This window comes from Chanodichthys erythropterus, chromosome 1 (genome assembly GCF_024489055.1).
Source record: "Chanodichthys erythropterus isolate Z2021 chromosome 1, ASM2448905v1, whole genome shotgun sequence".
Lineage (NCBI taxonomy): Eukaryota > Metazoa > Chordata > Actinopteri > Cypriniformes > Xenocyprididae > Chanodichthys > Chanodichthys erythropterus.
Window position 1 is genome coordinate 8,305,023 of NC_090221.1, and position 19,049 is coordinate 8,324,071.

Here is a 19,049-nt window from a genome sequence, read left to right on the forward strand (position 1 = left end):
TCTCCGCAGCCCTGTGGGGCAGGTGTCATATTAATGAGGAACTGAGTTAACAAGCAGGATATCCCACGCCAACTGGCCCAACTGACACTCGCACAGGGCAGGAAACCCTCTCACAATACTGTACAGTCCAGCCAAGGGCTCATTCAGCAAACTACGGCCCTTGTGTCCGGTAAGACCGAAATAAAGGAAGAAACACACAAAGTGATTAAACAAAACATGATGCCAGATCCCGGTTTGCCCAAAATTTTCCATTTAAATTCATAATAGGGCAACAGGTTTAGTCTAGAGAGACTTTTCCTCACCAAATTGTTAATGGTTAATGATTTTACAGAGGTAATTGTGCATGTACGTGGCAAATATTCAACAAAATGGTTAATGTGCAGTTGATGCAAAACATGTCCATGAATTTTTTAGGTTCACATTTACGTAAGTTTAAATGCGTAAGTTTAAAAGTACTGTGATTATTCGCTTTTCACCATTCTATCTTTGTTTTTAAATGGTCTTGCAGTGTGACAAATACATCTTTAAAATTCATTTTATTGGTCTTATTCTGAATGACCAATCCACGGACGCGTTTCATGTTTTCACATTTTTTTGACCTCATAATTTTGACTTCCGGTAATGTATGCCAATCATTTCCTAACCTTAAACTCTGGCGATTTCTTATAAATCAACTGCAAGCTCTCATTCAGATCCGCCTTCAACCAATGGATAGAACAAAGTTTTGTCTTTTTTTTTTTAATAATCCTTTTAACTCGGGCATGCTGACCTATGAGGTTGTCAAATTAAAATTTGAATTTCGAATATTGTGACAAAATCATAACCAAGCGGTTCACAAAGAATGCATTTTCTGCGCTGCTTTTCCATTATTTGCTAGACGGACATCTTTGACCGTTGCACTCGCATCTTGCACATGATAGCCGTATGTTTAGAAAGCCGTATAAAATTAAAAGAAATTAAATTTTCAAAAATCATGTCTCGAGATTTTGTATGTTTTTTTCCCATTCCACTGCATTTCATGTTTTCAAAAGCAAAAGTACTCTGTGCGATCGGTGCTTTGGCACTATGTATTAAACTATGCACAAACACATCATGCTTTTTTCTTCATAATTGTTTATGCAATTTACAAAATTATATTTAATTTATATTTAAAACCGTTTAATATGGTACATTAATATTTTGCTCATTGCATCCTCTTGTGGGCTCATGAGACAACCCAAAATATGCGTTCCCCTTATTTAAATTATTCATTTAAATTCAAATATTAGTAATATTTAAGTAAAAGATTCAAATTTAGTTTTTCAGTCATTTTAACAGCCTTACTGACCTACCAAAAGTATTTCATGTCAGCTACCCTTGTTTCAATAGAAACATCTTAGAGCAATAGTTACATTCTGCACTACATACATCTGGTTGTACTCTGAACCCACATAAATCACAACCAAAAGAGATTTAGACCCACAGAAATGTTTCAATCCAATTCTTGCTGAGCTCTTTATTCAAATCATATAAAATAAGCACTCAAGGTTCGCTTTGCAATGGTTCAGATATTAGGAATTTCAGTTGAGGAGATTTAGAGTTGAAGAGACATGGCAGTCTGCCACAAGGCCAAGAAAAGCATGTGTGTGAAATGATGCTTCCTTAAATTAATCAGGGATTAAAATCTCTCACACAGCTGTCAAAACACCAAACCACCAACATTTTCTTTTCAGATGGCATGCGGGTTAATGAAGAGGAAATAAATGGGCAAAAAAACAAAGCAATATGTTTGTCTTCATCAAAAGTCAAGGTCCCGATCGTATACTACCGAGCCGTTACACTTGACTCTTAATAACAGGCTTATGAGTCTAGACGCTTGTGTGATCATTAACCAGAGTAAAAGCACAGCAGTTAAACCATCTCCTGCTCTTCTGTGGTGCACTGAGGCACAAAGCAACATGTAAAACACAAACCAGATGTAAAGTATGATGCTGGGCAGGGAGCCTTAATACCACGTAAATCCTCAAACTCTGAATCGGTGCGGTGAGACACACATATGTTAGATTGGTGCCTGTGTGTGTGTGTGTGTGTGTGTGTACACACTTGAGCGATCACCCACAAGCTCTCATCCTTTTGTACCAGTCAATCTCTGATTGCTAAACCAGAGCAGGGCCTCTGGCCAATTAAAACTCCCCACTGGTAAGCATTCCAAAAGGCTGCCATCCATGAACATTTACCCAGAAGTCCTTGGGGAGATTCCACAACATCGCTACAGTCTCTCACTCCATGTCTGTCTCCCTCTCCCTTCCCAGCGTGCCGTCTCCGGCTTTGTCTCCACTCACAAAAGCTCCCTGCCTACACCACTTCCCAGGTCACCTCATTGTGAATCATTTAACTTGGTCTGCCTCTTTCAGAGACACATTAAAAGTCAGGACACTGCATGTTTGGAGTTTAACAGAGGAATCAACGGATCTCTGTTGTTCATTACTTTCATGAAAGCTGGAGTGTGAAGCTTCTCGTTCAAACTAAGGGAAGTCAGTTAATGACAGAGCAGGGTCAGATCTCATGGGCGAAAGTAGACATGCGCAACGTGGCGGTGAATATCACGTAGCGTTTTATTATCAAACCTAACAATAGATAATATTATCCATAATTATTTGTGCTTAAAAAGACATCCAACATCTACAGACTTCTCACAATCTCTCAGACTTTCTTATCCTAAAATCATCACCAATTACTATGGATGAAATAAACAGACTCCAAGTACATTTTTTTGGTTGAATTGTGAGGTTCTTTGACCATTTGACTACAATTTATTGGCTTAAATATTGACCCAATATTTTTGTTTAAGAACAGGCAAAACAGTATAGATTTATAAGCCATCATATTGTTTACGCACCATATTTCAGTACTGGTAAGATGTTTTATAGCAGTGCCTTCCCAGGGAAATATCAGAAACTATAGTTGATTCATCCACTTACAGAGCTGAGTAAGGGACGTGGTGAAGACGTGGACACAGCGGCTCCATGAAATGGAGCAAAGTTCAGTTGGAAGCAATTACACACCCCCATCCAATACCTCCAGCCAGAGATACAATAAAAGACAAATTACAATGAGACGGCGTGTAAGCAGAGACACTGACAGCCTGGAATGCACCGTTTATTTACCCATGAGGAAAAAGAGGGCAAAAGGTACAAACCAGGAAGAGTCGAGGAGGAGGAGGGGGTTGAAAAAGAGGAGAAAATAACACATGAAAGCTGATGACACAGCTCACTCTGATGCTACAATGAAGGAATCCTCAATCCCTCTCCAAAAATGAACATCTGTGCGCATGTTTGCATGAAGACACACACAGATGGATGACAGTCGAGAGGTTAGCAGGGGGTGGGAAGAGCCAACGTGAGAAACTGCAGGCCTGGCTGAGCAGTGACAATACATACATCACCTAAAATAATCAGTCAAACAGTAAACAACCTGGGGGGACCGCGGAAAACAGACTTTTCCTCTCAAACATCAACAATGACAAACCAAGGCTCTGCTGTAATGCAAAGTAATGCCAGTTATGCTAAGAGGTAAACACTGCCTCCCCAAACACATCTTCTTTCCGTGTAATTCATCATTACAAAATGGAATTCAAACCAAAAGTATGCCTTGAGCACACATGTATATCATAACATGTATAAAAATAGTTACCAGAAGTACATTTCCCACATAACTCAACTATCTGTATATCTCTTTCTATCTGGGTCTTTCTATCCGAGTCTCCTACAGTATAGAACTGAGCTCTTTAACTTCAAACAGCCATTGAAGATCGACACAAACAACCTGAGGTACAAAAGGGGGTATTTCTAGGTCAAAGCATGTCTTGTTTGGAAATTTGCAAGCCAACCATAAGCCGCATACGACTGAAACCACAAACACGCTCACTGTACGGCTCTCCAAGTCTAGATCGCCTTTATTTTTACACTCGTATTCTTCCTGACTCTCAAAATCCGATTTTTAAAAACAAAACATCTCCTTAACCTTCAGCATATGAAAGGTTTTAACGCAGGAGCGCTATATTTTATCCCCCTTGGTAAAGCAAGTCAGCGGAAGCCCGAGCCATTCTTTGACACTGTTTATAACCGACATCTAAGAGTGGCTGAAATCCACCAGATGTCGAAACTGATGGACAAGAATCGAGGTAATGTGTGAGCTGTGTGTTAGAAAGAGAGAAGAGGGGATGGGGAAAGAGAAAGAGAAAGAGAGGGGCCCACGGGCAGGATGAGGTCAGGCCAAAGATCATATTTCCAAGTCCTCAAAGCTACAACGCTGCAACAATGATTCTGATATACCTGTTGGGCTTAGGAAACTGGATAGCCGTGAAGTTGGTAGGAAGAGCGGCAGCAATAAGTGATTGTAGCGTGAGTAAACCTACACCGGGATAAACTTACTATGCTTTTGACTGACATCTCACCCATCTAGGATAATATATATGGACAGGTATGTCAATAAATCAACCAATAAGAGGATCTTCTACGTTTAAAGACTGAAAGGAGATCAAATGTGGCCATTTTGGGTTTTCAGGCCGGGTGTCCATTTTGTCTTACAGTGAAATCATTGCTACGACTTTGCCCAATCTAAAAACATTCATCCAGGGTCTGCATGAGTGAATTGTGGCAAACTGAACAGTCATATTACACTAGAAAAAAAAGAAAGAAAAAAAGTCACTTAAATGTCGGAGCCAGGGGTGGGACCGGAGCCGAGGCATTTGGTTTTGATGACCGTTTTAAGAGTTCCCATCACCTCGTCAGTTAAATTGACGGAGGTCTGTGAGGTAGCTCTTCAACCGCCTCCACCCGTCTGCATGAACACACACCACCTCAATCCTCCAATCTCTCCAAAGGCTTTTTACATGTGTATGAGGTGCAGAATTAGGTAATCGAACGGGTTGTATACAAGCGGGCTGAAACGAGTCCTGGTCTGAGGCTCATCAGGGGGAGTCTTGATGTTGGCCGTGGGAGTAATTAGCAGGGATTACAGGAAATCTGGAACATTCCCAGAGCTGAGGGCTTCTGCTCAAAACCCAGATGAGCCCCTGGCCTACATTTCTCGGCTCTCAAACAGCCACAAATGATTGTGAGCGGCAGGAGAAAAACCACAGACATAATATAGTCATGATTATCATTATTGCTTTACATTTAGGTTGTTATGATACAATCATATCACGTTTCAGTAACACTTTACAATGAGGTTCAATTTGTTAACATTAGTTAATGCATTAGGTCTACTGTTAGTTATACTTTTACAGCTTTTATTAATCGTAATTTGTTATATCTACATATTCTAAAACATTTTTAACATTAAGTTGGATAAATTCATATTAGTTAATAAATTGTAAATGAACATGAAACGCTCATAAAATAAATGCTGTAAAAAATTTTCATGGCTATAATTCACGACACGATGCATTAACTAGTGATAATGATTTGAACTTTAGTACTATCGACTCTTCTGTTAACACTAGATAGACTCATATTCATATTGTGTTGTCTCAACTCATTTGGGGTCGGTACGTTTTTTAATGTTTTTGAAACAGAGATTAGAATTGCAGAGATTAGTTGAGTCTTGAGTCTCAGAAAGCCTAAAAAAAATGATCAAACAGCACCTACATGAAGTACTGCTCTCATCCAGAAACAATCTCCAGCATATTCAGTTGTCAGACAAGACTGGAACTTCATCTGGACTGGCTTTTATGGTCAGATGAAACAAACAAAAACAAAAAAGAGCTTTTTGGCAGCAAACCCACCAGATGGGTTTGGTGCACACATGAATAAAAAGTACCCCATGCCCACGGTTAAATATACTGCTGGATCTTTAATGTTGTGGGCCTATTTTTCTGCTGGAGGTCCTGGACATCTTGTTCAGATACATGGCATCATGGATTCTATCAAATACCAACAGATAAAAAATCAAAACCTGACTGGTTCTTCTAGAAATCCAATAATGGGCCATGGTTGGATCTTCCATCAGGACAATGATCCAAAACAAACATCAAAACAAACACAAAAATGGGTCACTGAGCACAAAATGAAGCTTCTGCCATGGCCATCTCAGTCCTCTGACCTGAACCTTAAAGAAAATGAGTGGAGTGAACTGAAGAGAAGCACCACCAACATCTGAAGGTTCTGGAGAGACTCTGCATGAAGGAATGGTCTCTGATCTCTTGTCAGGTGTTCTCCAAACTCATCAGGCATTATAGGTGAAGACTCAGAGCTGTTATCTTGGCAAAAGGAGGTTGCAAAAAGTTTTGAATAAAAGGGTGCCAATAATTGTGGCCAACGTGTTTTGGAGAAAAACATTTATTTCATAATGTGAGTTCCCCCCACTTTCAATTCTTTTCCTTAAATGAAAGGTTATAATTTTGTGAATTTTTTGAATGAAAGATCAAAAGGATAAACAATGCAGATTTATTTTCACAGCTGCTTTTGCTCATAATTACTAAGGTTGCCAATAATTGTGGAGGGCACTGTACATACCATACTTTTGCACTACATTGTGTTACACCTCCAGCATATCTCATTTGGTTGATTTTATGCAGCTTTTGGAGGTGTAAAGAATTTATGATGTACAGAACCTTGAGTGAAGGTCTCTGCACTGCTTACAGCTGGAGTAACAACACCAACCTGACTTAAAGCAGCAAAAAAAACAAAAAAACAAAAAAAAAACACCACCTCTCAAATAACACACACAGGGAGCTTTTACAGAGGAATGAGGGCAAGGGAATGTCCCAGTTGAGACCTGTATCCAAAGCTCCAGATTCTAGTCAGTCTCTGCTTGCATACTCCACCACATAGCAGCCATGCTAATGCCTGACAACAAAGCCACGGGAGGAAGGGTTTGAGCAAACAGCAGCCATCGCTGTAGCAGTCTGTTTTTGTATTAAAATCATCTGGAAAGCTTCCCACACACAGAGCAGATAGGGAGGTAAAAAGAGTGGGACAAATGAAAAGAATGGGGGGGATAACACTTGGACAAGACTATGTAGAAATCCAGGATGGATGAAACAGCACAGAAAGAGAGAGAGAAGGAAAAAAGTAGTGTAGAAAAGCTGCTTCGGCACAAACACTTCCTACAAAGCTGTGCCTATCCAGCGGGATGCAAGGGAACAGGAACAGACCCACCGGCCAAGTTTGGGGGCCCAGGGAGTGTCGATTTAACAGCATGCAAATGGGAAGTGTTAACAAGGAACTTCAGTGGCAGCCTGTATCTGCCTTCAAGTGTGGAAAGCCACAAACACAGGGCCAGATTTTACACAGCACCCATCCGACATCACTCTGTACTCTGCCAGATTTACTCAGGGAAAACCACAAACTACACTAACAATGTCACAAGAGACACAGGTCTTGGGCTGAGGAAGTGTGGGGCTTTTTTTTCATGTCTCTGCACATCTGCCTCATTCAGAGAGCACGGATGACTCAGGGTGAGTCAGAGCTCACGAATCCCGCCCCGGGCCACGTTTCGGAGCGTTCCTCACATTTCCTGTGAGCGGGTCACACGCTCTCGCTCAATCATATGTGGTGGCAGCTCCTCTTAGTAACATGTTAAGTTGCCACTCTTCTTCTGTCAGTCAAAACTCCCTTCTCTTTCATTCAACGGTCAGTCAATCCTCTGTTGAAGATGCTCCAGCTGAGTCTTTGTTGCCACTCCTGGCTCTGAGGACCCAGTGAGGAGGTCTTGGTGGTCCCCTGTGGAATGCGCCAAGGAGGGGGCAGACTCTGGGTAAAAGGGGTGCCCCATTGTTCCCACACACTGAACTTACCCCCCACCAGGCCGTCGCTTGGGGGGGGTTTGCAGGGGGCATTAAGAGGAAGCCAAGTAAGAGCTCAAAAAAAAAAAAAAAAAAAACCCAAAAAAACTTTCTCCACCCATCTTCATAGATTTTACTTGCACAGATCATGGTAAGTCATAAATAATGAACATTTTGAAGAGAACATAGATTTAACCCAGAATACCACATCTACATCAGGAATCAGCTGGTCCAACCCGAACTCAGAGAACAAAATAACTATTTTACGAGGTGGCAATTTCGTATCAATTTGTACTATGCGATTCATATGGAAACGTATGATTTTTAGGGAAAAAAACATAAGCACGAAGGTTCATGTCTAAATATAATTGGCAGTGGTGCGTAAACAGATCATACGAGAAGGTACAAGGGGTCACTGATGAATAAGGTTTTTAAAAGTGTAAAAAAAACATAATGGAGATGTAATTAATTTTGAAGTTTTATTAAGTGTTAACAATGAGATTATGTGGTTTTTATAAATCAATTAACACTGCTTTTGTCATTTTTTACAAGATGGACAAAATTTGTCACCAAAAAAGTAATTCAGTTTAACCAAATTTTGGTTATACCGAATGATGATATTTTCAAAAAATGCTAACCGGTTGATATCTAGCTAGCAAAAGAATAATCAAACATTTTATATTTAGTACAAGTTTTTTAAATATTACAATATTTTTCATGTTTTATAGTGGTTGTACCGAATGACCTGATGCATGCGTATGAGCAAGTGAAAACAAATTTTTCAAATAGTTAAAAGAGAGTTAGTTACTTTGCTTCATGACCATGTGGTCCTTTGCAGGTTACATGATACTGACCACATGACTTGATCCAAAGTGATCCCTTTATATTGGTTACTCCGAATGACATCAATTTACCATAATACCATTTTTCCCTATGTTAATATATGGTGTTATAAAATTATGCCAGAATAAAAAAATATAAACATTTATTACATTTTAAGATATTTTAATCACAAATAAAATGACTGTATTGGCCTTTGGACGGTTAAACCGAATGACCTTTTGACACTTCAAAATCTTTAAAATACCTTTATATGTAGCAAAATATAATTAAAACCTTTTAGATTCAATAAAAGAGATCTAGTTGTACTAGCTTACATACTTTGGATGTCATATCTTTATTTTTTATTATTATTAAGGCCTTTGGACAAAAAAAAGAAAAAAAAAAGACCTGTGACGTCATTGACGCACAAATTAATATGAATTAGCCACCAATTCACCAAAATGTAAAATAGTTACGAATTACCATGAGAGTGTGTTGGCCAGGTTGCATTGTACTACTTCTCCTCCTGCTTGCTCATTACCAACCGCTGCTCGGCTCACATCCACAAGACCACTTCCTCCTGATAGCCAAACTCAATTACAGGCAGTTATCCACAGGGCTCAGGTCACTGAGAGCACAGCGCACAGATCAGCTCCGATTCAGTCTCCCCCACAGCAGGAAAAACATTGCATTGCATACCCATTTGACCATCTACAGACAATTCAATATCTAAAAAAGGATAGTTGACATTTCAAACAGCAAAAACAGTGCTTGTCACTTGTCATCTGCCTTGAAGTAGAAGGGTATTAATGTGCATAATCACTGTAAACTAATCATTCGCAAAATACTGAAGTGTTTTTATTTTAATATTACATTATCCTCTAATTTAATGAGCGACATCTGCCCTGATAATAGTACACACAGCTGACAACAGTGACAACTAATGTGATTTGTTCTTTAATTATCGCACTTGCGCAATTTTCCTCTGATTAGCTGGAACAGTTTTTGTGTTTAGGGAGGGCTCTCATCTGACACGGCGGCAGACAAAGGTCTCATTAACTCGGCAAAAATTAACTTTCTTATTGGCATGATCAAATTGTGACACTCAACCCATCTGACTGTCAGTGGAGGAAACAGTAGGTTTGGCATTTTACCCAATTAAACAGCTAAATTCAATCGACTTTATATCCTTATTCTGTAATGAACTGACTGCATACAGATGAATTCCCATTCATTAATATGCAACGTTCAAATGAGGTGGAACAAACCTGCTGTTCTGCATGTTTAGAGGATGCAAAGCTGTACAGCAAATGAGCTCTTATCTTATCTCTATATCCAATTACCATCTCTTTGGTGGGGGGGATAATGGATTTAGACGCTGTACAAAACACAAGAGAGCTACGAATTCTGCAATTCCATCAGTAGCTGATAGGGATGCTCCGATCAGGATTTTTGCAGCTGATACAGACTACCGATTTCTTGTCATCACGATCAACTGGTACAGATCCCAGTCACTCAAGCTTTCTATATGTGATATGTAAGCTCTCTGTTGGCTGTCACTTTCGACCACTTACACCCTGAAGGCATTTTTAATATTCTCATATTCTATGGAGCACAGTAAATCATGATTTACCTCATCTGTATTCCATTTACATGCACATCAGCAGCAACCTTTTACAGTTTTACCTCATCAAAATGCAATCGGTTCATGAGATTCGCCAAATTTAGTGACTATTCATCAAATCACAAAATGTGATAATCAGCCGATACCGATTTGCAGCTGATCGATCAGAGGAATAGTAATAAAAAAAGACTGCAAAAATAAATCTTGATGCATTTAAGCTACAGGCCAAAGATTAAGTGTGTCCAATTCAGATCTGATCTGTACAATATCAAGAGGCCAGTGAGGTGAAGTCATCGCTTCTCTGAGTCTCATAATGTACTCAAGTAATTAAGAGTAGGATGAATCTTTCAGAAGAAAGGGGAGGAAACATGTCTGATCTTTGCCATTGTCCATACCTGAGGCATGACATAAGAGCAAACTGCCAACCATAAAGCAAAGCAGATTTCTCCAGAGCAGGGAAAAGAATTCTGCTGGATCTCTATGAGGAGCTGTTGACAAGGCGAGATACCAATCTGCTCAGTATCAGTATCTGGTCAGCCGCCTGCCACTGGCTGAGAGGCACTTGACAAGCATGTTTTATGACATCTAAGCCAATCAAACAATCAGTAAGGCTAGCTTTTTATAATACTGCCAGGCAGTGCTTTCGGATTGGAGGACACAGACTGTTTAGTCCTCAGCAGGGATCCATGTACTTCAGGGCTTAAAGAACTATGAAGGCTCCTAAAGTGCAATAATCCACAGTCCTCTCAAACTGAGAGGCACTCTGACCATGAAGAAAGATCTCACCTCTGCTTAACCAAAAGCTCCCTGCTTTCAAAATCTCCTTACAAAAACCATGCTTGTCAAGCAGAGAAACGCAGAGCAAGTTTGAAACACCAATTTCACACCACACCACCTTAGTTGAATTGGTAGCATGAAGTGCTAAATGTAGGTCTCAGCAAACTTATTTGCTAAACATTGTACGACTCAATAAAACCATAAAACTTCTGCTATACTTGCACTCCTACCTGGCTTCTGACTTGCCTTTAAAAACAGAATTAGCTTTTAAAATATAGTTGTGAACTATTTAAGTAATTCATCATAATACAGTAACCACATTTGTTAGACAAGAGGTTAAAAGAGGTAAAAATTAAAGGGGTAGTTCAGCCAAACAAGAACATTATAGACCTGGGGCCAGTTGCATAAACTTAGTCACTATATTAAGACTGTGTCTTAAGAACTAGTTTGACCAACTTGCAGTTAACCAAGGGGTAATCAATGTTATCTTTCCAATTCCAATTACACCAATTTACCTTTTTATGTAACAGACTTTAAAAAGTTAGGACCACTCTTCAAGAAAAACATTAGTGTCTTAACTTTTAAGACTAGTCTAAGTGGTTTATGCAACCGGCCCCTGCTGGTTTCACAGACAGGGTTTAGATTAAGCCAGGATTAGGTATTAGTTCAATTAGGATATTTAAGTGGCATTTAAAAACGTGCCTTGGGGAAAAAAAAAAAATGACTGGTGTGCATCTTGAGAAAAAACAATGGCAGTGATATTTTAAGATATGACAGTGGAAGTTGCTTTCAGTTAAAACAGCTCAAACACACATTAGGCTTGGCTTAAGCCTTGTCTGTGAAACCGGGTGTTTTAAGCTTCTAATGAGCTTCTGAATAATATTTAAAGACACAAATAAAGGAAAGACATTGTGACTCATCGTCATAACACACTACAGCACATTTGTTAAAAATAGCAAGAGGCAACTTCCTTATTACTTCCTTATTTTTGGTTTACTTCCATATCATGAACTCCTACGGTTAAAGGCAAGATGGAGAGTTAAAATGTAATTTCATCCTTTCACTGCAAATCAAAAGCAAAAGATACTCGCAGCTCCAGGAAATCTCGTCATGTTGGATGCAGTGCCTGCAAAAGCCGTAACGTTCTATACTTCTGATTTACAACTGTAACAAAAGCAAAACGACACTGAAAAGAACAGTGGTCTTCAATGAAACGACCAGCCTCTCTCGACTAGTGTGAATCACATGAAAAACTATTCTGTGTAGAAATAATAATACCCTTCCAAATGAATGGCTGGAACGAAGAAAAATCGTCATGCATGGGGTGTAATTTTGACCATTTGCCTGATTAGTGCTACGTGTAGGACTGGCTCAAACCATAAAGATGGAATTGTGCTTCGGGACTACAGAAGAATAAAGAAGACATGTTTTGACTACAAGGTGAAGAGGGCCAGCTCTGAAAGCCAGAAACAGGGGGCCACTGCCAGTTCAATTAGGTTCTCCTGTGGACCATTTTCTCCCTAGCAACAGGAGACATTGTTAAGCCAAAGCAGAGCTTTTTGTGCTTCCTTTTTTTCTTTCTAAGAACCTCCACCCCTCAGCGACAGCAGACTATGTCTATTTCTCTGTATCAATTATCTCAGTCTCTTATTGACAAAGGCATGCTAACTGAGGTTAGCCTTGCACAGGGTCCAGACGCATTTTGTGCACCATTGTGAGAGGTACACGCGCATGGCACCCAAACCTACCCTCTAAACGAGCCTTTATAATTCATTGTTTAAAGCCATCACAACAAAACTGGGGATTTGACACAATAAAACATGACAAATGCAGACATGTTGGGGAACACTCAAAGTTTGCATTACAATGACACCACAGGGTAGACAATGGACCTGTTGGGCTGGTGTAAAGTACAGGGAAAATTAAAGCAGTTGTTTCTCTTTACCTAGATGCAGTCATGCATGCACTTTGTTTAATCATCAAAAAAAAAATCATAGGAATACATTAGATAATACACAAAAGCTCACGCCGGCCCTCAAATTCAACTGATTTCAAAATGCTTTTAGCAGTGAGGAGTAGGGTGTAACAATACATCAATATAGATGGATGCATTGATCAAATAACTAATGATATGTAACTCAGAAAAATATGTGATTAAAGTTTTTTATTATTATTTATTTTTCTGTGTTATTAAAGGATTAGTTCACTTTCAAATGAGTGAAATGAAATGACCCCAAGCTTTACTCACCCTCAAGCCATCCTATGTGTATATGCCATTATAAAGCTTGGATGCGTCCAGATATTTATTAATATAACTCAGATTGTGTTCATCAGAAAGACATACACCTAGGATGGCTTGAGGGTGAGTAAAACTTGCTGTAATTTTCATTTGAAAGTGAACTAATCCTTTAACTGTATTTGTTGTTGTGAATGTCCCAATTGGGATATAGTATTTGAAATATCCAGAAAGTTCAATCATGTTATATCATATTTTAGCTGCATTTGTGAGTTCATAAAAATTGTTTTTGTAAAAGAGGCACATTATATCGTAGTATTGGTATATCGATCACAGGTTTTGAGGTATCTGCAAACACTGTATTTCTGGTCAATGTCATGCCATGTGATGAAATGTCTAATTTACACCCCTAGAGAGGAGAAAGCTGTCAATCTGCCACACAGATCAAAGCCAGAATTGCTTCATGAAACTCAGCGAACACTTTGGCTTCTTAGGGACTCTTTTCTCTGTCAGAGAAGAAATATACAAGCTAATTGGTTATTTTTTTGTCTGAAGCACAAGTTAGTCGTATACCTACTTGGTACAAGTACAACTACTTGTATAGTGTAAAAACTTGCAAACTACTGTATACATTAAAAACAACAGCACTCTTGCGATATTGCTTAAAACTTCATAATGCATACTTGGAGTGTGTCATGCCAAATTCAGATTTCAAATGAGAGGTTTCATATCTGTGCATTGGTTCATGGTTAAATTCAATGCCCTAAATGTAGAGTACAGAAGCATTTGGACCAGCCTCCAAGTCAGGAAAGCTTTCTCTTTTACTTAAGGGGAAATAATCCAAACTGTGTCCCGAGGCTAGCTTAGCCCCCTCATTCAAACCTTGAAGAGGAGCTAAAAACTGCAACTTGTTACGCCCCCGCCCCCATTGCCGCTCCAGATAAAATCAGTGCATTTACATGAGCATTAAGCGCTTCTGAATGACAATCACTGTCCGATGACTGACTCTCGCTTATAATGACAAAGTACACCACTTTGAAACAAAGACAGCAGCTGGGGGTGCGGAGGGGAGGAACGACGGAACACTTGTAACTATAGAAAAGTAATCACGAGCTGCATCCCGTTTAAAAGATGCAGTTACTGCATACTCGCAATCCAAAGTGCGGTAACGCACATGTTAGCCGGAGAAAGCGACTTAAAGGGACAGTTCGCCCTTAAATAAAAAATCGGATATGTACTCAAAACTCGTGCTTTTTCCTAAACATTTGGTCTTTTATGTCTGTGGAACACAAAATGTGATGTTAGGTAGAATGACAGTCTCAACATTCACTTTGATTGCATCTCCTTTTTCATATAATACAAGTGAATGGTGACTGGGGCTGTCATTCTGCCGATCACCATTCACGTTCCACAGTAGAAATAAAGAACAAAAAATGAGGACAGTATTTATTTAGGTGAACTATCCTATACTGTAAGTCATTATTGTACATTGTCAAAAATACTGTCTTACTGAAATTGAAGGCCAATATGATGAGTGAACAACAATATTTGGGTTTTAAAAAGTTATAGATAATCAACATGTGGTCATAGTAAAACCCTGAACTTTATACACTTTCTTGGAAAATACAAAACAGACCTTGTTATGTCCTTCACTCTATTTATGCATGGCCGATTGTGTCTATTTACACACCTTGCTGCTTTTAGTAGTTACCTAAAGCCTTGATAATCAAATCTTTCTTGAAAAACTGTCACAATTTTTTTTTTTAAGTAAATAAAATCAGTGTAACTCACCGTGCACTCCTTTGTTGGGAACATCGTTGACGTTGAAACCTTTTGAACTGTAGGCAGTTCTGACTTCATTGCAGTTCTTTAACTTCTGATCAGCCTGAGCCGACGCCAAAACCACAACCGACAGACATACAGTAAAAACGGCGAACATCTTCATCGCTGACTGCTTGAGCAATGGATCACCAAAAAGTAATAGATAAAAAGTTCAGTCACGAAATCTTTTCGATTCGCACTTCTGATTTCCTCATGAGGATGCGGCGTCTCTCGGTGTTTAACTTCTTTTAGCCGCTCGGACTGGGTTTTCTTGAGCAATAAAAACCGGGCCTCTAAAAAGAACAACGAGCGAAACAATCCTGCAGTGTGTAACGAATAAAAAACGAATAAAAGTAACGAGAAACAGTGAAGTAGTCAGTACTTTGCGCTCTTCTTTGCGACTTTTTTTTTCTTAAGAAAAACAAAAGCAAATCTGCCCTATAGTCCAGCGCTATGCACGCGCACACATGTTCAATGTTGATACTTCTTAACCAGTTTCTTCTATTGAAAGGATCCGCAAAGCAGTTTGCGCTGTAGAAGAAGAAGCGAGAAAATTGAGATAAAAAAAAGTTATAGGAAAGTTTTCCCCCTCTCGCGCTGGTGTGCAGTCGGGACGCAGAGTGGGAATCGAGGAGTTGCTTGTGCGCGCGGCGAGATCTCAGCACAGAGTCAGGACTGCGCGAGCACGCAGCTGAGTTCCGGACAAAGAGAGCTGGCCACGCGAAACACACGGGGTGGAGCATGGCGCGCGCAGGAGGTTACATTGACTTAGAATATTAACATTTACAGTCTGCCAGTAACCGTGTACATACTGTTCAAATCATTCCTGTACTGAGTAGATATAATGTTGACACTTTACAGAGGTTTCTGCCACTTTAATTGATAGTTAAGAGCATATATAGACAGACAGACGGATAGATTTTTACATTACATTAATCAATCAGCTCACAAGAAAGGCACTAAAGAGGTGAGAACATAACCTCTTGATATGTCTGCATGTCATGAAATGTGACACAGATCTGCAAAGGTTGTGGTGTGGCTAGAGGCCCAATGACAGCAAGAAGATTGGGAAAGAGAGGCTGAAAGAAACAGAGAGAGAGACTTGGTGGAATCTCAGCCCATGCATGATGAGCAACCAAACCAAAACATCTCACTTAGATTATGACAGTCTTCAGGGACAGCAGCCCGTCTTTCCAACAATGACACAGCCCATAATTACAGTGGTTTTTGTGTGGTTCAGAACAGTTGTTGTGAAACTCCTGAGACTTGAGCTTTTTTGAAAAGTCAGGATGTTTAACCACATATTTATTTATATAAATTTTGCTGCATAGTACATAATAAACCCAAATAAGTTGGCAAAACTCAACTCAAATCAGTTTTTAATCACATTTTTTAAGCAAGCAGAACTAGCAGATTTCAATTTTGTACTCATACATTTTAATTGATCTTAAGGGTTAGTTCACCCAAAAATGAAGGTTCTGTCATTAATTACTCACCCTCATGTGGTTCCACACCTATAAGACCTTCGTTAATTTTTGGAACGCAAATCAAGACATTTTTGCTCAGTGAGGCCTCCATTGACAGCAAGATCATTTCCCTTTTCAATGCCTAGAAAGGCATAAAAACACATTTAAAGCAGTTCATGTGACTACAGTGGTTCAGTATTAATATTATAAAGCGAGGAAAATACTTTGTGCACCAAAAAAACCCAAAATAACGTCTTTATTCAACAATATCTAGTGCTGGATGATTTCAAAACACTGCTTCATGAAGCTTCGAAGCTTTATGAATCTTTTGTTTTGAATCAGTGTTTCGGAGCGTGCATCAAACTGCCAAAGTCACGTGAACTATTGAAAGTTCAAAACACTTATGATGTAACGAAGCCTCGTTTACTGAAATCACATGGATTTTGTCGTTCTGAACAAAAAGATTGGAAACAAAAGATTCGTAAAGATTCAAAGCTTAATGAAGCAGTGTTTTGAAATCATCAATCACTAGATATTGTTGAATAAACTCATTATTTTGTTTTTTTTTTGGTGCACAAAAAGTATTTTCCTCGCTTTACAATATTAAGGTTGAACCACTGTATAGTCACATGAACTGTTTTAAATATGTTTTTAGTAGCTTTCTGGGCATTGAAAAAGGAAATGATCTTGTTGTCAATAGAGGCCTCACTGAGCCATCAGATTTTATCAAAAATATCTTAATTTGTGTTCCGAAGATGAATGAAGGTCTTACGGGTGTGGAACAACATGAGGGTGAGTAATAAATAACAGAATTTTCATTTTTGGTTGAACTAACCCTTTAACTTTAACATTTTGAGTATGTTGATTCATACATTTAACTTAAAATTACCATTTAATCTCAATTTAAGCATTTTTAGTAGAAATTTAGCTAGCTATAACTAGCTAATTCAGCACACATTAGCATAGCATAGCAATTGCTGAAAGAGTGGCAATACAGAGAATTTAAAGGATTAGTTCACTTTCAAATTAAAATTTCCTGATAATTTACTCACGCCCATGTCATCCAAGATGTTCATGTCTTTCTTTCTTCAGTCGAAAAGAAATTAAGGTTTTTGATGAAAAGATTCCAGGATTTTTCTCCATATAGTGGACTTCAATGGAGTCCAAACAGTTGAAGGTCAAAATTACACTTTACAGCGATCCCAGATGAAAAATAAGGGTCTTATCTAGAGAAACCATCACTCATTTTCTAAAAAAAATGTAAAATTTTATATGTTTTAACCATAAATGCTCATCTTGAACTAGCTCTCTTCTTCTCTATTTGAATTCCATCAGTGTAGACACTGCTAAGTGTATTACTGCCCTCCACAGGTCAAAGTTTGAACTAATTTGTCATATACAATATGCTAGAGAAAGTATATAACAATTAGTTCAAACTTTAACCTGTGGAGGGCAGTAATCCACTTAGCAGTGTCGACCCTGCCGGAATTCTAATAGAGAAGAAGAAGAAGAAGAAGAAGAAGAAGAAGAAGAAGAGAGCTAGTTCAAGATGAGCATTTATTGTTAAAACTTATATAATATAATTTTTTTTTTTTTAGAAAATGAACAATGGTTTCTTTAGATAAGACCTTTATTCCTCATCTGGGATTGTGCAGAACGTTTTGAAGCTGCAATAAAACTGTAATTTTGACCTTCAACCGTTTGGGCTCCATTGAAGTCAACTATAAAGGAGAATAATCCTGGAATGTTTTCATCAAAAACCTTAATTTCTTTTCGACTGAAGAAAGAAAGACATGAACATCTTGGATAACATGGGGGTGAGTAAATTATCAGGGAATTTTAATTTGAAAGTGAACTAATCCTTTAACATATACCTGTTCTCAAACCAAGCTCATGCACTTGATTTAAACATGATTTAATTTGAGTTCGCCCTACTCAAACCAATTAATTATTTTGAGCATTAGGGTTTACATTAGTGCATAAAATAATCTATTTTAAGCGAAAATGTAATCTATGACCATAATTTTTCCTTTATATGGATTATTTTATAGATGAGAAAGTCATAGATGGTCCAGATTGTTCTATATCATTGCTACAGTAAGCAATGACGCTTGATGTTCTCTCAAATGGTTTTCATGTGGCCTTCATTATATGCAGTGATTTTTCCTTAATCTCTTTCACATTGCTAATCGTTTTCCATTCATTCTTAACCTTGAAGTGCATCAGCACAGAGGGCGCACTTTGACATGTCTGGATGTGTTGGAGCATGTGTGTTTCATGTGTTGTTGTGGCTGTGTGTGTGTGTGTGTGTGTGTGTTTATGCATGGTCTAGGGGGGAGCTCTTAGCAAACTGACATTCCAACTATTGTGTCCCCACATTCCTCAGCCTACCCCATTCATGCTGTGTGACCAAAGCTGGGAAAGCCAGTGGCCAATGAGATCCTGCGGAGGGGTTCTGGGGTCCGTTGATTGTGGATATGAGAGAGTGGACCGGTGTTATAGCTACTCAATAGAAAACAAAAGGTGAGCGCTCTC

General features: G+C 38.8%; 1 protein-coding gene across 1 annotated transcript in view; it reads right to left on the reverse strand.

Moving 5' to 3' along the window:
* Positions 1–15,710, reverse strand: part of gpc4 (glypican 4) — a 41,143-nt gene extending 25,433 nt beyond the window's left edge. The window contains exon 1 of the mRNA XM_067386448.1: positions 15,019–15,710. Coding sequence (XP_067242549.1) covers positions 15,019–15,172 — 154 coding nt within the window. The 5' untranslated portion in view covers positions 15,173–15,710. The remainder of the gene's footprint in view (positions 1–15,018) is intronic.
* Positions 15,711–19,049: the final 3,339 nt, after the last annotated feature.